This window comes from Lampetra fluviatilis, chromosome 23 (genome assembly GCF_964198595.1).
Source record: "Lampetra fluviatilis chromosome 23, kcLamFluv1.1, whole genome shotgun sequence".
NCBI classification, from domain to species: domain Eukaryota; kingdom Metazoa; phylum Chordata; class Hyperoartia; order Petromyzontiformes; family Petromyzontidae; genus Lampetra; species Lampetra fluviatilis.
In genome coordinates this window covers 1605978-1627775 of record NC_136297.1, presented here as the reverse complement: position 1 = coordinate 1627775, position 21798 = coordinate 1605978, and the positions used below count along the sequence as shown (strand labels likewise).

The 21798-nt window shown below is 49.7% G+C and overlaps 1 protein-coding gene across 2 annotated transcripts in view; it reads right to left on the bottom strand.

Moving 5' to 3' along the window:
- Nucleotides 1-691: 691 nt before the first annotated feature.
- Nucleotides 692-21798, bottom strand: part of LOC144940601 (phosphatase and actin regulator 1-like) — a 98053-nt gene continuing 76946 nt past the window's right edge. For both annotated transcript variants that reach the window (XM_078866834.1, XM_078866833.1), the window contains 5 exons: nucleotides 12305-12360; nucleotides 10740-10801; nucleotides 9800-9940; nucleotides 7551-7627; nucleotides 692-3729 (listed from right to left, as the gene is read on the bottom strand). In XM_078866834.1, coding sequence (XP_078722960.1) covers nucleotides 3714-3729; nucleotides 7551-7627; nucleotides 9800-9940; nucleotides 10740-10801; nucleotides 12305-12360 — 352 coding nt within the window. In that variant the 3' untranslated portion in view covers nucleotides 692-3713. The remainder of the gene's footprint in view (nucleotides 3730-7550; nucleotides 7628-9799; nucleotides 9941-10739; nucleotides 10802-12304; nucleotides 12361-21798) is intronic.

Genomic DNA, 21798 nt, shown 5'->3' with positions numbered 1-21798 from the left:
CAGCAAGTGAACAACGACTCGCCGTGACACACAAGACAAAGGTCCCACCGCATGGCCTTGACAGACTGTTGGGGCAAGTGCTGTTAGCGAGCACCTACGAAGGCTGGCACGGCACTCTAGGGGGTGGGTGGCCAGCACCACGCCCGGCTGCCTTCGTCTCCCGAGTGGCCATGTTTACACACCGCACCCGGTACTCATTTGAGGCTGAGGCGACCTAGGGGAGGCCCCAGGACCGGTTCAGATAATCGTCCCCGGTGTTGTCCGTGAGCGGGGATCGAACCCGTATGGCCGGGTTCGTAGCGCAGCGTGGCGGCTAACCGCTGCACTACCGTAACATAACGCGCACACGCACACACACATGCACGGATGTGTTTAGTCACCAATTTGTTGGCCGCGAGGAATGCGACCGCTGTCCGTGACGACCAGCGAATGTCCACCGATGCAATGGCTGTGGACACCAGACGGGAGATGGTCACACAAATCGTGGCCGCGGATAACAATGAGCGATGGCCCTCCGGTCGCAAGGGGCGCACGCCCTCGAGAGGGCCTGGTGGATTTGGAGGCGAGCGCGGTTCAGCGAGAGCGGTGCGGAGAGAGACGGCGCCAAACCACCAACCCCGGTAGCCCATGCCCCCCCCCCCCTGGGCCTGCTCCCCCCTCCGTCAGTGCTCTCGGCCCCCCGCCCCCCCACCGGACAGTCGGGAGTCGGCACCACCAACCCCAACTGCTGCTCGCAGATGAATCTCCACAAGCCGCGGCCATTCGGCAGACACCCGGCAGACACCCGCGGTGTTCCAAAACAAAAGCGGACCAAATTCGCGATGTGCGAAGAGGGAATGAACGAGGAGCCACGTTGGGTTTTCTTGATTCGCACTCGGATCCCGTGAGGCTGACAGGTCTGGAGGGTGGGGGGTGGGGGTGCGTTTACATTTGAGGCGGACCGGTCTCCAGTGTGCTGCTCGGGATGGCCTCGGCAAATAAACCGACGACAATAAATGTACGCGTAAAACACAGGTCCGTTACGAAACTGCAGGCCCGCGTGCGTATGCAGGGACGGTCGAGTTTGTTGCGGCTCCGGAAATAAAGAAACAAAAATACTCCCCGCCGATATGTCTGTCGAAGTAAAAAAACTATAAATGTGGGATGTGACTTGTGGAAGCACCAACATTTGACACCTGACGATCGGAACACGTGCGCACAGCTTCCTTACAAACAGTGCAAGGGATCATAACGCAGTGGATGATTTCGTGACTAAATCTTAGGATCTTAACACTTTCATGGAAGTTGGAAAAGAAATGAAAGAATCCCCGTGTTTAAATGCGCATTTGGTGGTACCTCATCTGTTTAATGCAGGAAATTCCACGTTCTCAGGGCAGGATAATTGAAGCGTGTATATGCACCGCAATAAAAAAAACTAAGTGTAGGGTTTGAATGTGCAACGTGCTCTACATTCGCAAGTGTGACCTGTTCTGCCGGGAGAGCACAGCCGACATTCAACCGCAGTCCTCCAGCGCCCTACAGCCGTGGAGGTTCTGCTGCTGTTCTCGCGCGGTGCGTGGGGTTGGGTAACGCCACGCCGGAGCGGGCAGCACGCGGGTCACAAGTCACAGGTCACGCTGCGGCGCTCTCCCTTGGCACACCGGCACCGCGCGTGCGGCCGCTCAACACGCTTGGCGATATGGAGACTAACTTTTCCGACATCAACAACTGAACGCGTTGACCGTGGCCTATCCGTCGGCAGCCCGCGCTGGCCTTCACCCAGCGGTGGATTGATTGAGGCTGACGATAATGATCACCATGATAATTACGGCACGTGTCGAGCGCACGAGTGTTGCTTCGAAATTACTTCAGTCCTTTGCAGCAATGCACGTTCCCATTTCGAGACTAGTCACAGAGACTACGTTGGCAGCGGTGTGAGAAATCGAGGGTGTAAATACGTGGCAGACTGTCATACCTCTGGCAGTGAGCACAGCACGAGATTACAAACTGGGAGAAAAGGCCCTCCCCCTCCCTCCTTCAGTAGCAAAGCACTGACGACCCCTCGTGTGAGAATTGGCACGTGAACAGTGACGAAAACGGCGACTGCATCGTGGTCGCAGTGCTTTTGAAAACTCGCCCAAACACCGCCCCCCTCCTCGCTTTTTACACACGGCTTGCTTCCGCGTTTCCGAGGCCATGCGTCAAAAAGCCTTGCCGGGCACCAGGCCTCATCGGAGAAGCACGCAGCGGTGCCGAGCGTGGAGTAAACCGTGGGGCTCAACCAGGGAAGTTTTACGGGTTAATTCGTAGCAGCAGCAACAACAAAAAGGTGGCACAATAACCTCGCCATCATTTTGCGTTCCCCAACGACACGCAGCCGAGGACTGCAAAATAATCGAATTGCATCGATGATACAAAACGCAAAGCGGGATCGGCACTGGTATCGGTCGTCCTCCCCATTATGCAAAAATGCAAAGACCATTACGTATAAAATAATAAAGGGTTTTTCTTAAAGTAATGAATAACATCACGTAAAACTGATATAAATCCTTTTCAAGTAAAAAATATTTTTTACAGCTGTAAAATAACACATCGTCATCCCTTGCGGTTTTTACGTATTTTTTTTTTATCACAGTGCAGAGACGTGTCTCCATGAAAAGCTAAGGGAGGAGGAGACCCACCGGCTGGGCCCGCGTGCTTGGAGTGCACGCGACACTCCGATGGTCTCGGGAAACAACATCGTGAACTGGAACCTCGACCGATCGCCAAAGCGCTTTCCTCTTCCACTACGCCCATCTTTACTTCCTCACATTTTTTTTGTTCAAAATAAATAAACCTCGATTGCTTGCCAAATCAAAACGACCCGGCGTATCGATAATATTCCATTCGGCAAAGAATGAGCGTTGTGCTACTGCCGGACTGCGTCGACGTCACCATCCGCGTCCTAAAGATCTGCCCGTGTGTGGCCTTGCCAAGGCTTGACGGCCGCTCACCCATCGCAGCCACGCGGCTCCGGTTAACCCGCAGTCCGCCACAAACTCGAGAACCAGTTCACCGCAGACGGCGGCGGCGGGCGGTGAAGAGCCTCCAAGCTGCGGCTGTCCCTCCACGGTGGATCGCAACGTGCCGCGTGCCACCATCCCTCCCTCTCTCCCTCGTCGCGTCGCCCTCCTCGCAACAGGAAGGGCCGCCCGGGCCGACCCGGCCGCACACCGCAAGCTCGCTCTCTTCGCTCGGCCGCCGTGATTTCTTTTTTTTAAATCGGAGCCAAATCCATCGACAGCAACAGCAATTTACTGAAACCGCCGCCGTCAAGGAGAAATAAACTCAAACGTCCTCTCCCCGGCTCCTCGCGAGGCTGTGCGGCAGCCACCAGCGCCACAATGAGAAGGAGGATCCCAAAGCGATTTCTCTCCGCCGATCAAAGAGACTTTGGCGACGTTCACAGATTTTAGCGAAAGCTGCCACCGGTGTTTGCTCGGTGTTTTTTTCTCTTATTCTTCTTTTTCCCCCGCAAGAGTTCAAAGTTTCTAAATCGTAAATTGGAAGCTTTTCCCGTGCGTTGCGTTTGAGACGTCTCGCTCGCTCCGTGCCAGAAGGCTTGGCCCACCCTTTAGAAGAAAAACTCCTCATTCTTCATCAGGCACTTGTGAGGCTGCCTGTGGACACCAGGTTGGGGTCCGCAGAGAAGAGAGAAACAGAATTCCGGCCAGGAGTATGGCGGCGAACGGCGATTATGGCCGGTGGAACCTGCACGAAGGAAAGACACGTTGGCAGTTTAGTGAGCGCACGATCGCCAACAGATACAAACAAACCCCCTTTAAAAAAAACTGAAACCATCACATCAGCAGAGGTGAGCTTTGGACTTGTATCAACTCGCTTAATCTGTAGCCGTCACTGATGAATGAATACACATTCAGAAAGACACACATTTAATCATGCATTCAACTGTTACTAACTTGAACACGATGCGTGGATACAGTGAATGCATACGCAGTTAAACGGATTGCACGTATGCACCCACAATGTTCCACTCGGGGAAGCAAACGGCCGTGAAGTGAACTCTGCCACACACCTCAGCGGGCATGCGAATACAATCACAGTCTGACCCCAGCCACTTGCACAGTGCAGGATTAATGTCTCAAAACTCTTGCTCTCCGTGTTCAGGGAACTGCTTTGCCAGGGCTCCACTTCTCACCTTGCTATTCTCCAGAACGTTTCTACATATTAACGGCGTAAGGCACTACCACTACCACTAGAGTACATGGTCTCCCCTATCCATATTAACCCTATATTACTGTGCCCTATAGTCGTACAATCCTATTAACGTGTTGTTAAAAAAGGTACCGCCTATCCATAACAATCCTATATTATTGTGCCCTATATTCCTATAATACTATTAACTGTTCTTAAAAATAATAGGGTAAAGTAAGGTGAGAAGGAGCGCCAAAAAATAATTCCCAGAGAAGCGTTCCGGAATGTTGTGGCCGAGGCCTAAGCAGGGTGCTTTGCCGGCAACGAACCCCGCGTGACCCCCAGCTAAAGACGCGCACCGGTAAACGATGCCACGGCAGGTGTGCGTTGTGGATGGAGCAATTCTCAGAGGATCTAGGAAAGTCGGAGCTAGCGGTGACTTTCAGGGTTCACTTTCAATTCAATCTCACGTCACTTTACGCGAGAAGAAAACTACACCGATGCCATGTCCATCCGTAAACATCCTCATTGGCAAATCTGCGCGATACTTTAGCTCATTCGTTAACCCCATTGTCAAGGCCAAGACACCTAAAGCGTCCACCCCTAATTGCTTTTTAACTATCCCAAAAACCAGACTTGAAAGCGATGACAAAGCCTTTGCCGTTGCAGCACCAAAGTTTTGGAACGACCTCCCTTAACATGGTAAATCTTCCTTCGAAAAATATCCTGAAGCAGAAGATTAGTGCCGAATACAACTGGATTTATCTTCTTGGTTCTTTCGGTAAAGTCACGTAGAAGGGAAGTAATAAAATAATAAAAATAAAACATAATAAAACAATTCTCACGACGTTTCGGCCACAACGCAAGCAGCCATCCTCAGGCGAAGAATGAAACACCCCAAGCTTGGAGCGTATATTTAAGCTGGGTTAGAGGGGGGGGAGGTGGGAAGAAGAGCGCCTAAACAAAATAATTTGCATATCAAGAGGAATTCAGCATATGGAAAATGCGTAGGAGGTGGGCGGGGGGGGTTCCAAATCAATACTATGCCCGTGCATTATGCAGGATTAGCAGCATCAAAGGGGGGGGGGAAGGGGGGGAGCATTAACAAAGGAAAGGAATGTTAATAGTATGTAGCTGTAGTTACTAAACAACCACGTAAAAAACTACAGTATAAACTGCATGACAAACTAAAGTATAAACTACATAGCATCATCAGTAAACTTACTATACTCTACAATAAGCTGAGTTACTAACAGTAAGTAATACATGAAAAATTCTACGTTGTAAAAAAAAAAAATTATATAATATGCTTCCATCTAAACTTTATTCTCTTACATCACACGCGTCTATACCGTACTATATACTTCCATAGGCAAAACCAACATTAAATTACATACTGTATTGCTATAAACCACCCTATACCTTATACATTTTTAATATAACACTATGTATTATTCTACCCACCCTAATGTGTATCAAAATGGTTTATTACGTCCTTCCAGTGATTGCTAAGCCAGAATCCATCTTCTCGGTTAAAATTGTCTCTGTGTTTGTAAATGTGGATCGCCTCATGTACGAATCTCTCATGATAGCCAGATGGCTTGCAGAGAACCTCTGTCTTGGAGAAGTCAATGTCATGTGAGCCCACTGAGTTGTAACAGTGATCTGCCACGGCTGAGGTGTTTGTCCTACAGTGTTTCAGGTCAGCTTTATGTTCACGGATGCGGTCCGAGACATGTCGTTTGGTTTCCCCAATGTAACTGCTACCACAGAGGCAACTTAGTTTGTAGACACCAGGGTACTGTATGTCTGGAACCACATCTTTTACAGACGGTACCAGATCACGGATTTTATGTACTGTGTTGAATCGGACCTGGATCTTGTGTTTAATCAGGATTTTGGAGATCTTTTTTGTGACCCCAGCAATGTAGGGTAAGGTGATGGTCTTGAAAGGCTCCTCAACAGGATCCTTCTTGGTGGTTGGAGTGATGGCTTTGCGGATTGTGTAGTCGGAGTAACCATTAGCCTTAAGAGCTTGGCGTACGTGTTTGAGTTCACTGGAAATGTGTTCATGGTCGGAGATGCATTGGGCTCTATGATATAGAGTCTTGATGAGGGAATTCTTCTGGGATGGATGGTGGTGGGAATCCGGTTTTAGATAAGCATCCGTGTGGGTGGCTTTCCTGTAGACAGAGTGGCTCATTGAACCATCAGGTCTCCTTTTGATTAGGACATCCAAAAAGGGTAGCTTGCCATCATTTTCGACTTCCATGGTGAATCTGATGGCTGGGTGTATGGAATTGATATGGTCGAGAAATTGGTCTAGAGCAGGCCGGCCATGTGGCCAGATGACACGAAAGCTTTAAATCGAAACAACTGGATTTGCCAATGTGATTTGTAGCTTTCATCCTTACCCCGCGTAGTATCGATAGTTTCATTTTAACGTGCAATTTCATTGAGGGGCAACTGTGTGTTGCCTTGCTGTGGTCTGGGACTGTTCTTGTTGCTTCATATATTTTTCTATTTAAAGCTTTCGTGACTGCAGGGATTCATCTTCTTGGTTCTTTTGGTAAAGTCACGTAGAAGGGAAATAATAAAATGATAAAAATAAAACATAATAAAATACAATTCTCACAACGTTTCGGCCACAATGCAAGCAGCCGTCCTCAGGTGAAGAACAGGTCTGTCAGAAAGACAGCATCTGTATGTATCTTTCCGACAGACCTGTTCTTCACCTGAGGACGGCTGCTTGTGTTGTGGCCGAAACGTCGTGAGAATTGTATTTTATTATGTTTTATTTTTATTATTTTATTATTTCCCTTCTACGTGACTTTACCGAAAGAACCAAGAAGGGTTCATATATTTTATTTATAGAATTTTTGTGATTTGCTAACCGTCCCTTTCCGATACTTTGCACTTCATATCTCATCGGATTTCTCCAGGACGATTACGGATTCTGAATCTGATTTCAGTCTGCCGGAGGAATTCGAGGTTCAATATCGCGTCAACGTCCCAGCAATTATCGCTCATAACTCTCTGAAGAGGCGTGCGGGTTAACCTGTCAACCTCGGCTGCATGCAGTCGTGTTGCAGTCGTCAAATAAAGCACAACAGTTCACGTTAAATATCAGAATAGCACCACGCCCATGGCTACCTTTGTCTCCCCAGTGCTGATGTTCACATACTGCACCAGGTCCTCATTTGAGGCCGAGTCGACCTAGGGGAAGCCCAGCACCGGTTCTGATAATCATCGCCGATGTTGGCCTTGAGCGAAACTCGGGTAGCCGGGGGGTTCGTAGCGCAGCGCGCCGAAACCGCTGTGCCGCCGCACCCTTCACGCGCACACTGTGAAGGGGGGGGATGGACGTGCGGCTCTACCGTGTGAGGTGCTTGCTGTGCTCGTGGACTTCCATCTCCCGGCTCTTGTATTCGTTCAGCTCCTTCCGTATTGCTGCCTGCGAGCGCAAGAGTCAAGCAGTCGTTAAAGCCGGGATGAAGAATCACGCTCGTGCATGGATTCCGTTGAAGCTTCCCGACGCGCACTTGCCCGAGGAAGTACAGATTTAATTCGTGCTAATGACGGGGAGAAGATTGCCTTGGAGGATTCAAAATCACGGATAATCCAAAAATATCCTTTTTCCGCGGATCTCTCCGCCAAAAACGAACGGTCAACCGATCGATGCTCGTGCTCAGTAATAATAACAACACTTTCCTGCTCCCGCACAGAAGACTCGGCCCACTTAGTGGATGATAGCAGAGCCACGCCAATCAACATCAATCAAACTTCGCCCGACTATTGTAAAGATCTGGCAACTACTGCACTGTAGAGGCGATCACGTGGATTTTGGGTTAACCGGAGCACAATTTGTTCAGTTTAAGCACGTGACCTGCAATAAACATTTCCAAGAACAATGTATAACTATTTTTACGTGATTAATTTGGGCTCGAGGGAAAATCCACAAGTTATTAAGTTGTCAAAATCTCAGGCGCGTGGTCAATCCGCAAATCGGTTAAACCACACGCGGATTAATCGGGAGTCCACTGTCGACTCAATTGTCGACAGTGTCGGCACGCCCGGAGCCCACGCGAGACGACTTCGTACGGCGGGCGACGTCCAAAGACGTTGCAGGGTGTGGCACCACGGGGTATGACGTCATCGGGCTAGTGTGAGTGCGGGGAGAGTGCGAGTTTTCTCTTAGCGCTGAGTGTTGCGTCCAAGTTTTGAGAAACTCTTTGATCAATGCTACCGGTTCCCTATTATTATGTAAGTCCCCGAACAGGGAAAACAACTTTATGCTGTACTGTAGTTTCATTCGCGTTGGATCGTCTTCATGTCTCTACACAAGACTTTGCTTTTCAGAGAGACAGACAGACAAAGCTGGCACGTGAATAATTTCCACCTCGGTTGAAAACAGTGTGGATCATTGCCGTGTGTACGTTGAACTTCGTTCGCACTCCGTACGAAGCCAAGCGTGCTAATTGGAGGTGCGGGAGAAGGACAATAAACTGAACACAAGAAGCAGTTCTAAAGAAACGAGTTGTCAATTTATATCATTTAAAAGCGCTTAGCTCCTGTGGCTTCATAAAATTGGAAGGACATATTTTTTAGTCGTTTGACTGTAACTCGATAGCTACTAACAGGTAACTCTTCGTACGCCTATTTAACCGACATTTTACAGGGGACATTTTCAATATGTAATTCTAATCAGGCCCCATGATGTAAACAAGTTGCAGTCTCAACATCTTATCGTTATTCAGTTTCTCTGGCCTCTCTATGTGATATGAAGTCGGGCCAATGGCCCAAAATATCGCCTGTTACGTACTTTTCCATTCAGGCCACTGTGCTCTTGGCAAATGTTTTGAGTTTTTTTTGTTGGTTTAACACGTAATAGGGCTTTGGCGACCAATATTATCCATAATATAGGTTTTTTTGGGTTAGATTACATAAATATAAATGTGGCGTTAAACCCGCCACCACCTGACACAGCCAATTATTAAAGTTTGTCACGTAAACGGAACGCAATTTTTAGTAGTTTTTTTTGCTTGTTCACCCGCTGCCAACGCAGAATCACCACGATGGCATTTCTTTTCTCCACATCACTGGACCTCGGGCTCAGCGCGTTGTGCCCACTGCCAGGTGCAACGCAGGGACGCCCATCTTGCCACTGAAGGTGGCCCAACGACCTTCGGCTTGCTCAGATCAGAGAGCACGAAACAAAAGGCCACATCTCCCACACCACGGAGATCTGTAGCTGTTACAGAGTTTTTGCTGGAATGTCAGCTGATGATAATAATCGCCTAATCACTCGTGAAAGAATCCGTAGGCTGATTTTCAGGAGGGTCCCCGCTACGTTAGGATGTTTGGCCAGCGACAACGGCATTGCACAATTTTAGCCACGCGAGGAAACCGGAGAACCCCGAGGAAAGCCCGCGCAGAACATGGGGAGAGAGAGAGGGAGAACATACAGACTCCACGCAGAAAGTCGCACGAGTGGGGAGTCGAACCCAGGTCATTCCTGACGTTTGCGGCGCAAGCATTATAGCCACGCTGCAAGCACCCGCTTTCCCCCTGCTTTGGGCTGCCCATCCTCAGCCGGTCCGCGAACTCCCGCACAATCAGGACTCACTTTGTCTGCGGCCGTGAGCCGGGTCCAGGGCTTGTCTGCCCGCCGGTCGTAGTCCTGCGCGTCCGACACCTCCACGTAGTCGTTGAAGCGGATCAGAATCCTCTTCTCTCGGAGCTCCTCCACCGTCGGCCTTTGACTCAGCTGACAGGTGCCGGGGGGGGGGCGGGCAGGAGGGCACGGGGTTACTTGGGTTAGTCGCGTCGCTGTGTTGCGCGCACACAACCATTACAGAGGTGCAACGCACAAGGCGGACGTCTGCACGGGTTAACGTGTAAGGTCGTCGCAGCACAGTGCCGTGGTTCATCATAGTTTTTGGGTTAGGCCAGGTAACGATCTGATAACGTAACAATGGCGCCAGGTGACGTTATCCCGTTGCCATTGTTACCAATAATGTAACAATGGCGACAGGTGACGTTAACCCATTGCCATTGTTACCGATAACGTAACAATAGTGACAGGTGACGTTATCCCGTTGACATTGTTACCGATGATGTAACAATGGCGACAGGTGACGTTATCCCGTTGCCATTGTTATCGATAACGTAACAATGGCGACAGGTGACGTTAACCCGTTGCCATTGTTACCAATAATGTAACAATGGCGACAGGTGACGTTATCCCATTGCCATTGTTATCGATAACGTAACAATGGTGACAGGTGACGTTAACCCGTTGCCATTGTTACCGATGATGTAACAATGGTAACAGGTGATCGTTATTCCGTTGCCATTGCTACCGATAACGTAACAATGGCGACAGGTGATCGTTATCCCGTTGCCATTGTTACCGATGATGTCCGGGCTCGGTGCTCCACAGCGGTAAGGGGTAACGATTGGGAGCGGTGTGCCCATGGGGGAGGGGAAAACAACGGGCGATGGGCGAGGGAGGGACGGGGTGGTTGGGGTAAATGTCCGAGGCTCGTAAGGAAATCTCTTCCCACCTTTCTCGAGAGCCTCTGCTTGATCTCCCTCTTCTCATCTCGCTCCTCATCGGTGTTCCGCTCTGCAATCAAAGTGGCAGCAACACGGGATCCATGAACGTCCGAGCAGGTACACGCACCCACGCACGCATTTCGGTTTGCAACGCTCATGGTTTAGCCCTCACTTCAAATTATTAAAACTAAAAGTTTGAACTATTCTTATTTTACCAGGTAAGGCCCACTGAGCTATGTAGCTCTTTTTGAGAAGCGATGTAGCTACAGGTGGCTTATCATGTGGAAATGTATAGGAGCCAAATACTCGCAAATGCACGTTGATTCTAAACGTGGAGGGTAAAACAGGAGGACCCGGAGAAAAATCCACGCGACCACGGGGAGAGACACACATCAACCCACGACCTCTTGTATACCAGGTGAGGTAATTAACATCTCGCCACCGTGGGAACTTTGCCTTCCAACCACTCTGAGCTCACACTGTGGCCATGTGCTCGCCAACCACGCTGACCAGCATGGAGAAGTATGGTCAAGCAACCCCTACAACCCGCATGGTGTAGGCACGATGTCATCCAGCAGAGGAGGGCTGTGTGTGTACTCTACACATGGACGTACCAGGCCAAAGATTCAGGAGGAGAGAAGTAATTATCATTAATTAAGTTATTATTAATTAAATTACATTTAATAAAAAATCGCACTAATTTAATTTATAGTATTAATTGTTATTGTTATTAATTATGATTGTTATTGATTGATGCTAATTATTGATTCATTTGTAAAATGTAAATTCTTCACATTTATGCTTCATGAGAAACGCACACCCATCTGGCATGGTATTATATATATCTATGATGGCCGTTTACCCAGGAAATCCTCGCGGAGTCTCAACACTCTTTCCAGGAGGGTCCTGCCACGTATATTGCAGGAGGCAGCAATGCTGCTGCTGTATGCAATCGCAAATTACCAATCAAAGTTGACATTTTTTTAAGGCACCTTTCTTAAAACCGAGGCCCCCTCTATGGAAAACTGTCCTCCATTTAACATTTTAAAATCATCCTGTTAAAATTCAGATTGATGTTTCGGCATTGGGATGTTTGTCTAGTACCAGTTACATTGTGAGTTTGTGTTTATCTCTGGAAGGAAACCGGAGAACCGGGAGCAAGTGCATGCAGAGCACGGGGAAGAGAGGAACACCCAGACTACACGCAGAAAGGCATTCGAGTTGGGAATCGAACCCCGGTGCTTCTTGCTGCGAGGCGCGGCGAGTGTCACCAGCGCGCTGCTGCTGCTGCCGCTGCCGCCACCCCGGTGTTGGCGTGCGCGGCGCGTGAGGCTGTGATCTCGCGGCGTGTGAGTGAGGCGTGTGTGTGTGTGTGTGAGGCGTGTGTGTGAGGCGTATGTGTGTGAGGCTGTGCTCTAGCGGCGTGCATGTGTGTGTGTGTGTGAGGCGCGTGTGAGGTGCGTGCGAGGCACGTGTGTGTGTGTGAGGCTGTGATCTAGCTGCGTGCGTGCGCGAGTGTGCGCGTGTGTGTGTGTGTGAGGCGCGTGTGAGGTGCGCCGCGTGCCACACTCACGCTTCAGGATGTTGCGCTGCTCGAGCTCCTCCGCGGACGGCCGCTGGGTGAGCCTCCTGCGGAACAGAACGTAGATGACGCTGTGCACCATTTTCGCTCGCTCTCTCCACGTGCTCCGCTCTCTCCTCCTCCTCCTCCGCCTCGACTACCGCCACTGACAACGCAGCTTCTATCTTTCTCTTTGTTGGCCAAAAAAAAAAAGTAAAATAAATGTTTTTCCTCTCGCCGCTCCTTGATTAAATTCACGAGGAGCCGTGCGAGCCCTGGCGGCACAGTTAACCCGCTTCTCCGCCGCCTGACGCTGCGCGAGATCCCAATCGATGATGAGGGAGGCGGTGGCTCGCTTCCAAGACCGACTCCGATCGAGACTTCACCGAACTCAACTCGCGAGCGACGAGAATCAGCGAGACGCCGCTCCTCGGACAGGCTCGCCGACAAACGAAAAAACGGGCCCAGGAATCCTTTCACCAAGTACAAAATGCACGCAAACGCAGCGGCTTCACGCAGAGGTATTTGTCGTCAGAGGAGGGCTCTGCATGAGCAGACGAGGACTTCCCCTTTGCGCTATCGCGATCGAGAGTGCCCTGCGTGGCGGTGGCAATTTATAGACATCGCGCGTCCTCCCACGCACGGCGGGCGCGGGCGGGGGGGGGACGCGGGAGATTCGTAGGTGGGGGAAGCCGATGCTATTTTTGGCTCTGCGGTACGACACGTTCAGAGGTGGCGTGCTGCATACGCAATGAGACGCTCCCTCACACCGCGCGGAAATCCCTGCACCGCCGTTCGTGCGCGGAACAGCGTAGCGGCGAGCCCTTTGTAAGAATCCGAAATTCCTCCACTGGGCACAAAGACCGACTGCTATTTTTAGCATTTTTGTGCTATTTTAAACTATTTTTACCATGTAAGACCCACTGAGCTATGTGCCAATGTTCTTTACAGAAGCGACCTCGGCACCACCAATGATAGCTCAACGAAGCGGTTTGTCGCGTGGACATTTACAGCGGCAGCCAAACACTCTGAACGCGTGATGTTGATCCTAAATGTGGAGGGGTAAACAAGCGGAGAACGTGCACCCTTCAAATATACAGCAGCGGCAGCAGCAGGCGTCAGGGACGGGATCGAACCCACGACCTCCTGTATACCGGGCGAGGTAGTTAACATCTCGTCACTACGGTGCACGCTCGCGCTCCGAACACTATCCGGAGAACACGGCGAATTTTATCAGCGAATGTGCGATTTTGCTAATTATTTGCTGATGCTACGTAAATAGGTGATGCAAATTCCAAGGGAGATATTCCCCTATGGCCTACACAGACCGTTGATGTTAGCGAGCACCTATTAAGGCTATCACAGTGCACAATGGGATGGTGCAGCTAGTAGCACCAGGCTCAGCCGCCTTTGTCTCTCCAGTAGTGATATTCACACAGCGCACCCGGGCACTCAATTCAGGACCGGTTTAAATATTCTCTACTGATTATAGCCACAGCCAGGAATCAAATTCAGGTCAGACTGTTGGGGCAAGTGCTGTTAGCGAGCACCTATGAAGGCCTGCACGGTACACCATGTCAAACCGCCTTTGTCTCCCCAGTGGCGATGTTTACACACCACACCAGGTGCTTGTTTGAGGCTGAGTCGAGCTAGGGGAGGCCCAAGACCGGTTCAAATAATCGTGACTGATGTTGGTCATGAACGGGAATCGAACTCGGGTCGCCAGGTTGGTAGTTCAATGCACTGACCACCGCACCACCGCTCCACCCGTACACAATACACGGACACGCAAACGCTCAGGCATGCAATTTCCTGTCGCGATAAATCACAGTATAAATTGTGCTCTCCCTCAATGTGCGTTGACTGTTTATGCTGATAAATGCTGCAAGCTATTTTTAAGTGGTTCCCACCGTGCAGTAGATAACAGGGGATTGTCATCGTCATCACCGTCACACACACGATGGCAATTGTGGAACTTGGGCAAGACTGGTTTCTCATTCTGCACAACTGCCAGGAGATAATATTGACCTCTAATATCCGCTGAAGGTTATTAGCGCGCCTAGAAGCAGCAATTTATGACGATGACATTAGAAACTGGGGAAAGCACCGATGATTGATCAGCGCGATCGCTGTACTGTCCTATCGGCGTCGGGCGATTCCCACTCTCCGGAGCTCACAAATCGCAATTAAATTCCTGAAAACAAACTGCGATTCCCAACGGGCGTTTGGGGATTCGTCGTGGAACGATTTGCGTAGGGACGCAACGGTTCACGCATCCAACGCACCGCTGAACTGCAACGATTCACAGTCGTGATTTAATTTATACTCTTCGCTCTTCAGAGAAGGACCCTACTACCCTCCCAGCCTCGGCTCTTGCGCTCGATGCTGGGGAGGTTGGGTCTTCTCAAGCGCTGCCCCCCAAGGATCTGGAATGCCTTGCCGGCGGTGATCCGGCACGCTACAGGGCCTCGGTGTGTTGAGGGGGGAGTGCAAATCTCACGATTTTCTCATGGCTTTTACTTAAACATTATTTAATTGTCTTTGCATTTTATTTTAGTGTGCGATGTTTTCATACCCCCTTGAGTGGAGGTGGTATTACATTTAAAATAAATATGGTTTACGGTTTGAAATTCAGGAGTCGGTTATTTTTATTTTCTAAATACTCACCTCTGTTGCATCGCTTTCTCCCGCGTTCCTTTTGTGCACAGGTTTTGATCACTCTATTAGCCCAAATTGCAACATTAGCAAGTCAAACTATTTGCACACATTGTAATGTATGTAAAATTTTACATGCACGATTCAAGGAACGCATGTGAGAGATTAAGAATAGGGCGCCGTGGTAGCGAGATGTTAGCTACGCCGCCCGGTACGCAGGAGGTCTTGGGTTCGATTTTGACGCCCGCTGTATATTTGGAGTTTACATGTCTCTCTCTCTCCGCGTGATCGTGTGGATTTTTCTCTTGGTATTCTGGATTTTCCCTCCACATTTAGAAACATGCATTTAGAGTATTTGGCTGCAAGACACTTCCACATGATAAGCCACTTTGTTGAGCTATTATTTTTCACCAGGTCGCTTCTGATATCGAATTAAAGAAGCTCAGTGGGCCTTACCTGTTAAAAGAGAAAGTTTAGTTTCTGAATTGAAATCTGAGAATTCATGCTTAACTAAAAGATCGCCATTAGAATCCCATTGATGTGAATTGGACCCAGGAATTTCCCTCGCGACATTTTAGTGAGCGAGGAATCGCTGATGGAATCTCCATCCCATTCCAATTCTGATTCCCGTTTTCCCAGTGGGATTAATGGGGTTCCATCGGTCAGTCCTTGGGCTGTCAAATGACCCCGTTCACTTTAACGTCGACGCAGTGATATCCATTTCAATTAACGGCATCCCCTTAACAGCCCATTCCCTTTGATTGCTCGTTCATTTCAATGGCGGTTCAACTGCCGATTGTATTATGATCGCCACTATATTACGACATTGATACACACGAGCCCTGTCGGAATCCTGCCGAGTCCTCCGTTTTTCTTCCTCCATATTTAGAATCAACACGCGTTTAAAATATTTGGCTGCTATACATTTCCACGCGATAAGCCACTTCGTTGAGCTATAACTTCTGACCAGTCCGCTTCTGAAAAAGAGCTACATTGCTCAGTGGGCCTTGCCTGGTCAAATAAAAAAAAGTGCATTTCTTAGTACCTTCAAGGAATGTTAAAATCACGTGTGATGTTCAGGGGAAATCCACGTTGTTGCACTCTGTTCGCCAGCGTGCTTACAGATCTGTCTTAGAATCTAGGATGGTGACAGCAGCACGATCCCAGAAGGGATGGGATCGCGATTTGAGTCGGCGGTGAGGAACATCGTTCAGGTCTTGGTTGATGATAGTTGTTGGTGGTTGTCGCTGGCAATAAAACGTGTAAACTCACTTTTAGTTTGCACGTCTCTGCAGATTTTTGGTGGTAGAATGTTCACCAGAACAGGGAGCCCGAGGAATGGTGCCAGCTTCAGTGTTCTGGTTTGATGCGCATTGCGTTGTTAAATCGAGTACGATTCCTGCAGGATCCTCCCGGCACTCATGTCGGTGTTGAAGGGAGCTGTCGGTGTGCTGCCCAGTGAGTCCACTGCACAACAATATTGCCAACTCGGGTTGAATTCCTGATCATAATCCAGATTACTGCCAGGATTTATGTTGAACTTCTTTCGTACCGTACGCTGCCATCCGTGCTAATCGTAGGTGCGGGGGAAGGTCAACAAACTAAACACAAAAAGCAATTAGAAAGGAATGAGTTTTCAAACTAGATGATTAAAAAGTGCATTTCTCCAGTGCCTTTCCAATAAGCGTTCCGGACGATCCGCCAACCCTCGCTGCCTCCACAATGCTGGATCAAAGGCGTGCGTAGCCACCGCCACCGCCCAGATGAGTTTGTGTATAAGTCTGGAATTCCTTGCGTGCGTGACTCCAGAGGGCATTCCTGCACGAGCCACTGGCCGATAGAAGTTGATGTTTGAGCAGGGCCCAGTGTGCAATTTGGCAAATTCCAGTACCAGCCCACTGGGCAATATAATTCGGATTTGAAGTTTCCGTGACTGCAGGGATCTATACTCTTTGGTTCTTTCGGTAAAGTCACGTAAGTATAAAAAATGTAATACATTAAATCACGACGTTTCGGGCACAACACAAGCGTCTGTCATTAGGTGGGACAACCACAGCAAGTGGGCGAAAGGGCTGCCTCTCACTCCCAGCCCCGCCCACTTCCCCCCCCCCATCACTTCTGCAACGTCCCCTAAATGCTCTCGCAGTGCTTCCCTCCCCCAGCCCCACACCCCCCCTCTCTATCTCTCCTCCCTTGCTCCTCCCCCCTCTCTTACCTACATAGCCTCTTGTCACGGCAGCCCTTTCGCCCACTTCAGCAATTGTTTCTTGCTGTGGTTGTCCCACCTGATGACGGATGCTTGTGTTGCGCCCGAAACGTCGTGATTTAATTTATTTTATTTTTTCTACATACATGACTTTACCGAAAGAACCAAAGAGTAATATAATCTGGGCTCAGCAGCATAGACCCCCCTGGCACCCAGTGACAAAATAATTTCGTTTTGGGTGACGGTGTTGATACCAACCCAAGGTCTCAGCAGGTGCTGCTGGCTGCACAATGCGGTCACCGTCTTTGTTCGATGGCCAGCCAAAAGCCGCCGCGGGGACGACTGTAGTTTGCGCGGCGATAGTTTATGCCCTTTGACTAAGGAGCGGTGAGTCCGCAACCCGGCCTAAGTTCCCGGCCTTAATCGTGATGACGGTCAGGGTCGATTCAGCCTGAATCGAGCAAGCCCCGTGGCGGTCGCTTTGCTCCAAACGTGACCAACGTGCTCGAGGCGAACGAGGCAGGGCGTGCGTTGGTGCTCACCACGCCGCCCGCTCACAACCGAGGCCATTACAGGTGACGGCTGACAGTGGCCCGCACCGACAGGCTTGTGCGAGGCGAGCGTGGCTCAGCGTGGTTCTTCCTCCTGCTCCTCTACGTGTATTTCACGGCGCCCCGGCACTCGGACACAGCGGTGCGTGTGTGTCACACATCTCTGCGTGTTATTCATCTTCATTAGTGTGCGCTTTTAAACGAGCAAGCGTGCATTGCTCACCCTTTCGTTAAAGCCCCCATTGATTTCCTCGCTCTCTGTGTGGAAAATGTATAACGACCCATCCAAATGGTAATTGCATCTGGGGATTGGATGTGGTGGTCTAACCTGTGGATATTTTTGGGGCAGTGACACGGCCCGGGCGGTAGCACGCTCGTGGGTTGAATCTGGTAGCCCGCCATGATTATTGGTGTGGGTGAGATGTTAACTACCTCGCTTGGTACACCGGAGGTCACGGGTTCGATCCCGACCCTGGCGCCTGTATATTTGGAGTTTGCACGTTTCTCTCCCCCTGGATTTTTTCTCCGGGTCTTCCGGTTTTTCCCTACACATTTAGGATCAACATCACGCGTTTTTGGCTGTTATACATTTCCACCGTGATACGCCACTTCGTCGAACTATCATTTGTGATGGCCAGGTCGCTTCTGAAAAACTATATAGCTCAGTGGGCCTTACCTACTTAGTTAGGTTTCTCACCACTGCAGGAGAAACGACGACACACCGACTCAACTTTCAGGTGCTCACCCTGAACCGGACACTCGCATGAGCACCACCAAATGTCCATGGGCCACCCAAGGTCACTCTCCTAGAACTAAATCTCTGTGACGCTGCCCCCTCCCCAACACAGCAGGTTAACTAGCCCTCCATCCGAGAGGGTGGGAAGCCAGGCCTGCGCAGAAGCCTGCGAATATGCTAAAACAAAAACCTCTCCTACGTACAGCAGACTCGCGATTATACGTGTGCAGTTTATCCGATTTGCGGATTAACCGCGCACCTGAGATTTTGACATAAATCAATCACTCATGGATTTTCCCTTGAGCCCAAATTCAAAATCTACAAACAGTTCTACGTTACTATTCTTGGAGATGTTTATTTACAAGTCAGGTGCGTAAAACGAACAAATATGTTACTCCGGTTAATCCGAAATCCACGTGATCGCCTGTACAGTACAGGAGTTGCCAGATCCAAACAATGGTGGGCAGAGTTTGATTGATGTTGATTGGCGTGGCTCTACTATTATCCACTTAGTGGGCCGAGTCTTCTGCGCAGGAGCAGGAGCGTGTTATCACTGAGCACGCACAGTGATAGCTCTATACATCCACTGCTGGATTACGACCTCCCCAAGCCGTGCCGGTCGTGAGGGTGGATTGGACGTACGTCACGGGTCCGTGCGGACTGGTGAGGCTGGGGAAAATAGCTGTGGGAGCGTAGAACAGTCCAGCAATGTATGCTGCTGCAATGCTCTCTGCTTTCACACAGTGTAGCCATGCAGCCTGTAACGCCTGTTATGAGTGGTTGCGACCATCTCAGAAATATCCAGGCTGCATTCTTGCTTCATTTTCAAAATCAACATTCTGCATTCTGGGTGATTTGTCATAGGCAACGCCTGTTACCAGTGGGATATTCCCATCATGCCGTGGCTAGCTTTGATCGCATTAAAGAGATGGATTCGTGGGATGTCCCTGTTTCGTGTTTCATCTGTGTTGGAGATGTGTTTTTTTCCCCGCATAATCGCACGCTTGTGTGCGTGCAGTATCCGCAGCAGACCCGGCTCCGGCTTTCTGTCGGGCGGAAAGGGGGGGCAGCCACCCTGCTACATGGGGGGGGGGGGGGGGTCGGCGTGGCAGTGATTTACCACCGAGGAAAGTGAACGTCGTAGGCCAAAGGGACATTTGGTGGTGCTTGTGTGTGTGTGTGTGTGTGCATCGGCCAGTCAGCTCAGTCAGTCAACCCATGGCACCTGGGTCTGTCCCGTGACCTCCTGCCAGCAGGCGTTCAACACTTCCCGTGGCCTTAAAGTACATTTAGCCTGGCACAAGCGCCGTGGTGATGTTGTTGTCGTGTTGCGGTGGTGTAGCAGTTAGCGCTCTGCGCTACGAACCCGGTGGAACCGATTTCGATTCCCGCTCACGGCCAACATTGGTGACAATGATTTGAACCAGTCCAGGGCCTCTCCTAAGTGAACTCAGCCTCAAAAGTACCTGGTGTGGTGTGTAAACATCGCCAATGGGGAGACAAAGGCGGTCGGGCGTGGTGCTGGCCACCCACCCCCTCATGTACCGTTCCGGCCTTCATAGGTACTCGCTAACAGCACCTGACCCAACAGTCTGTTAAGGCTACACGGGGGATCTTTGTATTTTTTGCGTACAAGCGTGAGCACATGCCGAGGGTGCTTTACCTTTTTTTCCCACGGTGAAAAATCTCAACACAACCCAAGACCTACGTTGTGGGCACTCGTTCGCAGACGACTGACTTAAATCCATCGCACAATTCATCTCGATTTAAAGCTTTCGTGACTGCAGGGATTCATCTTCTTGGTTCTTTCGGTAAAGTCACGTAGAATGGAAATAATAAAATAATACAAATAAAACATAATAAAATTATTCTCACGACTTTTCGGCCACAACGCAAGCAGCCGTCCTCAGATGAAGAACAGGTCTGTCAGAAAGACAGACCTGTCGTGAGAATTATTTTATTATGTTTTATTTTTTTATTATTTTCTATTATTTCCATTCTACGTGACTTTACCAAAAGAACCAAGAAGACAATTCATCTCGTCGAGGGAAGGAACTAATAACAGGTGGGTCTTGCCACGTACGGCTGTCACCATCCTAGAATCTAAAACGGATCAGTAAGTACGCTGGCGAACAGAGTAGAACAACGTGGATTTCCACCGAACTTCACACGTGATTTTAACCTTCCTTGAAGGCACTGAGAAATTTCCTGTTTTTATTTGACCAGGTAAGGTCCACTGAGCTATGTAGCTCTTTTTCAGATGTGAGCTGGCCAGAAATGATCGCTCAACGAAGTGGCTTATCATGTGGAAATTTATAGCAGCCAAATACTCGAAACGCGTGTCGATTCTAAATTTGAGGTCGGGGTTCACGGCGCTGCCTGGAGAGGCGCGGCTTGGAGGGCCGCCGAGCTGCGGAACCGGCAAACTGCCATGGGCCTCACGCGAAAGAATGGCCTCACAGTGGGCCTGGTTCGTTGTTGTTGTTGTTGTCGTCGTCACGAATGAATAGGGAACCTTACGGGCAGGGCAGCCTTGATGACGCATATCATAACACGTGCAAAGGGGACCGTGAAACTATTCATGGGAACCATCCGTGGGCCTCCTGTAAGTCTGCAAATAACAGAACACGTTTGAGGCTGTCAAAATTGTGGTGAACGACAGACGGGGGTTGCGCAGAGAAGCAGGTTGTAGCTGAGAGGGAATGATGCCGATGGATGGAAACAAAAAATTATGAACGTACAGAAATATATGCAGTGCACTCTCGATTAACCACGCTCATGACGGGGAGGACGGCCGCGGATAATTAGAAATCGCGGATAACCCAAAAATATCCATTTTCCGCAGACGATTTCGATTGTTACTCTTTCGATTTAGAATGACTAACGATGACACTTTCCACGCAGAAGACTCAGCCCACTAAGTGGATGATAGCTGAGCCACGCCAATCAACATCAAACAAACTCTGCCCATTGTTGTGAAGATATGCAACTACTGTACTGTAGAGGCCATCATGTAGATTTTGGATTAACCGGAGCACATATTTAATCGGTTTAATCAGGTGGCTTGTACTAAACATTTACAAGAATAAGAATGCATAACTGTTTTTAGATGATTAATTTGGGCTTCCGGGAAAATTCAATGCGTTTTTAATCTGTCAAAATCTCAGGCGCGCGGTTCATCCGCCAATCGGATGAACCGCACGCGGATAATCGAGAATCTGTTGCATTGAGTCGCCTCTTGTGATCGGAGCACGTGAACACTGCGATACAAATTGGCTGCTAAGTTACGTCGCAACTGGGGGGTCTTCAGACACAAGAGTGTCTCAAGGTGCCGTCCACAGAGCGTGGAGCCCACAAA